This window comes from Salmo salar, chromosome 27 (genome assembly GCF_965601325.2).
Source record: "Salmo salar chromosome 27, fSalSal1, whole genome shotgun sequence".
NCBI lineage: Eukaryota > Metazoa > Chordata > Actinopteri > Salmoniformes > Salmonidae > Salmo > Salmo salar.
The window spans coordinates 4706841-4712941 of NC_138317.1; the positions used below are offsets into that span (position 1 = coordinate 4706841).

Sequence of the window (6101 nt, forward strand, 5' to 3'; positions counted from 1 at the left end):
GTTTGACTATTCGACTTTGTGTCTTTGTGTGTGTGTCTTGTTGCAGTCTAGTCTTTGTCTGCGAAAAATCATCCTGTCTTTTCTGCAATATTGGTCATATATTTAACCGTGCAGTGGGTCCAAGAGAAAGATATGATGGAGTTACACAACATAGTCTGTCAACATGTGTATTTGTCTTGGAGAATTAAGAACAGGTTTCTAATTTATTATCAACGCTAGTGGCTTATCACACTTCCGAGGTTCGGCCTCAGATTGATAAACATGACTCAGGCTCAAATTTGAGATAATCATCTCTGGTTAAATGGTAAACACACTCAAACAGACCCGCTAGTGACAGATGGAGTGTGACCTGCAGACAGGACAGTGCAATGTTCGTCTAGCCACTGGCATATTTTACTGAAGTCAAAACAGTCAACTGCAAATTTGATTGGGAGTCAGAAGGGAAAAAAAATTGCTTGCATGTTAATTTGATGACAAGAAAGAGAGAGAGACAGGGATAGAGACACACAAAGACAGAGAGCAATAGAGACATACACACAGAGGACATAGACAGGATTAACGAAGAACACCATCTGTCAGCCCAACTCCAGCCCTCACAAAACATCCCGTTGAAATACAGTGGAGGAGGATCTGTATTCTAAGCATCAGCACTAGCATGAGCCAACTAGTTAAACCCCGTAACCTCCCTTCCGATAGCAAAGCATTTTCCAACAGAAAACTAAAAAACAAGCAGTTCTTATTGGACAAGTTCATGTAGATACCTACCTGTTTCACACTGTTTTTTTCCATTTTTTGCTTAATGAACGTGACCCTAGCCTATCTAATATCTATCCACAGTGGAGTGGGTTTCAGGGAGGCTGGCTGTACATGGTGTGTTCAATGACTGGTAAACAATTTATCCGGCCTTAGCCCGCCCCTATCACAAGACTCCTGTCACTTGACTATCCTCCCTGCTCACCTCACGCCACTCATTAGGGAGTTATGGATAATGCAGTTACTTTCTCTCTCTCTCAGTCGGTCTGTCTGTCTCTTACTCTTTTTCTTTCTTAGTCATTCCCTGTCTCCCTCCCTCTCTCTCTTTATTATCTCATGCATAAACTGAATGCATAAATTGAATGCAAAAGCTTCTCAGCAAGAAATACTCTTGTGTAAAATGCATAATGTTATACCGTAGGTTACATATACAGTGCATCCCCTCCACTCTTTTTACTGTGCCTTCTGTATCCACATCTGTGGGTGTAGACTTCATTATGGACATGATGTATAACTTCCCTTGCTATTTTTGATTCAGTACAATCTAAATCACCACCACATTTAGTTGTTTTCTTAAATGAAGGACCTCTGTAAATCCCCCTTTTAGACAGATTTTGACCAATTATACTGGGAGCGTGTGTTAGCATCACACGGTTACCATCCAAATTCAATTAGGAGAGTTTTGGGTGGTGACCTTGACTCCCAATGTGTCTGGTTGGTCAGAAATAAAGAGGACCAGACATGGGGAGGTAGATTGAGGGAATTTACAACTGACCATTTGAGGACAATACAAATGACATCTGGTCACTTATTGCATTATCAGAGAGGGAAATAATACAGTAGGAAAATACGTGTAGTTGACTGGGAGAGAAAGACTGAGAGTTGGATGGATTTGATGCTGACTTGGAAGGAAGGAAAGAGAAATTCTATTTGGGATTGAATGGGACACGCTCCCTATTAACTGCTAGTGGAGTTGAGAGAAGAGAGAGGCTGAAGATATTAGGCAGGGGCGTTGACCAAAACAACAGAAGAGTTTGTAATATCTTCCAAAGTGCCAAAGGATCAACTTCTAGGACTTCTAAGATGTCTCATCCACAACTGCTTCTTATTTTCCTGTGCGGTCTTCCTTTGGCAGGTATGCAAGAAAAGGAGGATAATGCCTAGGAATCCTCAATTCAATATGACAAAGTGTTTTTGTTTAACAAGGACAATTGTCTTTTTTAGATTCGACCCACATCGAGGAGATAAGGAGATAATAACGATACATTAGCTAGTCAGCCAAAAGGTTTAGAAGAAAAGCAACACCTCTTGTGCTGAGTTGTCTTTTTTTCCCTCCACCTTAAGTACAATTTTAGTGTTATACCCCCATTAGTATGATGTATATCTTACAATTGATACATCACCTTAATGTATTTTGGTCCCCTTCTTTCTTAGCACCTCTGTGTTGTTACACATGTGTGTTTCCTGCCATCTCTCCCATGGACTGCCTCAAGTTCCCTCAGGAGTGTCCTGCTGGACAGCGCTGCCTAGCTAGCACTGCAGTGGGGACGCGAGGTGAGTGCAGACTGTGGGTGTTTGTGTGTGTATATACATTCTTGCATGCCTGTGTGTGTGTGGGCATTGGGGACAGTATTGGGTTTCTGGTGGAGGTGGCATGACATATTGTGTTAATGGCAAATACAATAAAACCTATGTTCCGTGATTGTGTGTTGGATTGAATAACAAACTTGAGTGGCACTGCAATTGTTTTGTGTCAACTGAAGTTGAAGAGTTAAGTGTGGGAGATATTTTATGGTCCACTATAACTGCCTAGACTTGCCTTCCTAGTAGGTATTCAAGACTAGCTAAAAATGTCAAATGTCACCACTATCTCTCATCAAGCCAGTTGTTAGCACTCTAATTCCTGTGATGCCATCAAATGATTTAAAGAAAATAGCCGTGCGCTTAGTGGGCGGGATACAGGATTCTGTGTGCCTCTGAGGATAAGAGGAAAGGGACTGCTCTGAAAACACAGACAATGTGTTTGTTATTAAAGTGTTTTTGCCACATAATTCAGTGGAGGGCAGTAATTTGCAGTGGTTGAATGTATTGTGTTTAACACCTTTCTAACTGCAGAGCTGGTGTGGCCTATCCGCTGACTCCTGGTGGGCCAATTGTTTTAGCCTCTTAGGACGACAGTAATACGTCACAATGCCTGTCAGTCTAGCAATTACACTGTCATCTCTTGCCCCTATTTCAGTCAGTGCACTGACAAATAGGCCTAGACGTACTGAAGTGAAATAAAATATACTGCACTGTATGGATCCAACTCCAAGTATGGGCTAACTGACTATTAGTAGTGCGAAACTCATTCTGTGTTTTGAGTACTATTGGTATTACCCTTCTCTCCCATCTGTAGGCTCCCTGCGTCTGGTCCTGTATGAGAAGAGCTGTGCCATTCCCTCCCAATGTGATCTGTCTGGGGAGAAACATACTGCAGGCCTGAACTTTACCTACCACAACAACTGCTGTGACACTGACCTGTGCAACGGGGCTATTGCCCATGCTGCCCCCATCTGGAGGGGAGGTGCACTGTGCATCCTGCCTATTCTCTCTCTCATACAGGGCTGATATACAGATTTATTGCATTTTATATGAAAATGCACGATCATACAGTAACATGCACAACCTATATATGTCATGGTGTGAATCCCACTAACCAAAACAATCTCAGTATAGACATACACAGTGTGACAAACTGACAGTGCCTTGTTTACATGAGCTGCTTACATACAATAGACACACACACACATCACACTATTTTAATGACAATGTAACCAGAGACAAAACATAATCCACATGTTGATGAAAATGGTACTCTGTTAAGAATAGGGGTTAACATGGCTTTCTAATGTTTAGACTTTTCAAAGGTGCTATATTTAACATTACCTTGTTGGAAAATGACTGGCAGCAATTAATAAACAGACAAACAAATAAACAAAACAATTGTGTTTTTAATGTCAATCTCTTTATTTGAATGAAGAAATTACTGTCTTTTCAGGGTGATTGAAACATACAAAAGAAGTAAAAAAGAAATGTCAGTCTCATACTAAGTTGATTGACCCGTCCCGTGTGGCTCAGTTGGTAGAGCATGGTGTTTGCACGATTCCCACGGGGGACCAGTACGGGAAGAAAACAAATATATGTATGAAATGTATGCATTCACTACTGTAAGTCGCTCTGGATAAGAGCATCTGCTAAATGACTAAAATGTAAATGTAATTGACATCCTCTGTAGAGATCTAATGAAATGTCATTGATTCAATGTCCACAACATGATCTAGGTTAAATGCAATTGCCTTTGATTAAAATGGAAGGTGAAGATAAGGGAGGAAATATGTCAAAGAAAGAATACATTAAAAGTAGGAAGAAAATTAAAAAACATTTAAAATATGTTTTCGGATGAGTAGGAGGAAAGACAACATTGAAGAATACGACTGCATTCCTGCACATGGTTCCAACACCATCGTCAAGGCACCACGGTGGTAGGCCTGATCAGTGACAATGACGAGTCAGCCTACAGGGAGGAGGTAAAGCACCTGGCTGCATGGTGCGCTGACAACAACCTGGCCCTCAATGCAAAGAAAACCAAGGAGCTTATTGTGGATTACAGGAAGTCTAAAAGCTGCAGCCACACCCCAGTTCTCATTGATGGCACTGAGGTGGAGCATGTGCCCAGCTTCAAATTCCTGAGTGTCTACATCTCCGATGACCTCTCTTGGACCCTCAATACCTCAACCCTGGTCAAAAAGGCGCAGTAGCGCCTGTACTTTCTGAGGAGGCTGATGAACTTTTACCGCTGCACGGTCGAGAGCATTCTGACTAACTGCGCCACAGTGTGGTTTGGCGGATGCTGCGTGGCTGACCGGGAGGCCCTGCAATGGGTGGTGAAAACCGCCCAGCACATCACGGTGCCCAGCTCCCTGCAAGCGGTGTCTGCGTAGGGCGCGCGGCATCATCAGGTCCCTTCACATCCATGCCACAAACTGTTTGCCCTCCTACCATCAGGCAGGCGGTACAGGTCTCTACGTTACCGCACTAGCAGGCTCAAGAACAGTTTCTTTCCAGCTACTGTAACCCTGCTGAACTCTGTGACACGGCACTAGCAATATCCACCCGCCCACCGCTTAGTACTGCCTCTCAGGGACCTTGTTGCACTACTCTCTTTGCACTCTTCACGGTACTATTGGACTCTGACATTGCTTTTCAAAGTCTGATTAAGGACATTATTCAGTTGTACATGTACATGTCTACCTCGGTAACCTCATTGCTGCTATCCCTGTATTTCAGTTGCATGCCTCCTTGCACTTTCAATTTGCCTTCGTTGCACATTTAGACTTTCCATTTGTACTTGCCATTTGCCTTCATTGCACATTTATACATCCCACTTAATAACATACTTAAATGTTATTAAGTGCACTTGTTCAATGACAATAAAGTTTAATCTAATCTAATCTAAATCTAATCTTACAATAAAAGGTGATACTTTTATTACCTTTTGAATACAAGCTTCATTAAAGGAAAACACTAGAATCCAACAAGCTGCATTGAAATGAAGACTTGGTCCCTTTTGACAAATAGTCATGAGCAATGTTCCCTCAAATTTTTTCCAGCACTGAGCAAATTTGAACTTTATGAAAATTCTTTGCAACTTCCAGTGCATTTTTACTGTGAGCACTGAGGCTGTACCGGCTTTAAAACCTCTTGGGGCTAGGGGGCAGTATTTTCACGGCCGGATGAAAACCGTACCCAATTTACCCAACAGGTTACTACTCTGGCCCAGAAAATAGAATATGCATATTATTAGTAGATTTGGATAGAAAACACTCTGAAGTTTCTAAAACTGTTTGAATGGTGTCTGTGAGTATAACAGAACTCATATGGCAGGCAAAAACCTGAGAAAAATTGAATCAGGAAGTGGGAGAAATTAGAAATGTAGTTTTTCTTTTGAATCCCTTGAAAAACTACAGTGACATAGGATTTACGTTGCACCTCCTAAGGCTTCCATTGGCTGTCAACAATCTTTAGAAACTGGTTTCATCCGTCACCTGTTACCGGGCAGAAAACTGTGGCTCAGTCAATCACTGGCCAGTCTGAGGACAGGTGTCTCGTGACGCGAGTTCACGTGACTTCGTTGTTTGTAATTTTTCTTCTGGGATGAATACCTATTGCCCGGTTGTAAAATGATCGCAATTTTACGTTAAAAAATACCCTAAAGGATTGACTGTAAACATCGTTTGACATGTTTCTACAAACGGTAATGGAACTTTTGAACATTTCGTCTATGGATTTGCGTCCATGCCACATGG

General features: G+C 42.0%; 1 protein-coding gene across 1 annotated transcript; it reads left to right on the forward strand.

Annotated features, from left to right (window-relative positions):
* The first annotated feature begins 1457 nt into the window (after positions 1–1457).
* Positions 1458–3753, forward strand: LOC106588212 (prostate stem cell antigen). Its single transcript, XM_014176983.3, has 3 exons — positions 1458–1888; positions 2188–2307; positions 3152–3753. The coding sequence occupies exons 1-3, from the start codon at positions 1837–1839 to the stop codon at positions 3361–3363; spliced, it is 384 nt and encodes a 127-aa protein (XP_014032458.3). The 5' UTR covers positions 1458–1836; the 3' UTR covers positions 3364–3753.
* The last annotated feature ends 2348 nt before the right edge of the window (positions 3754–6101 follow it).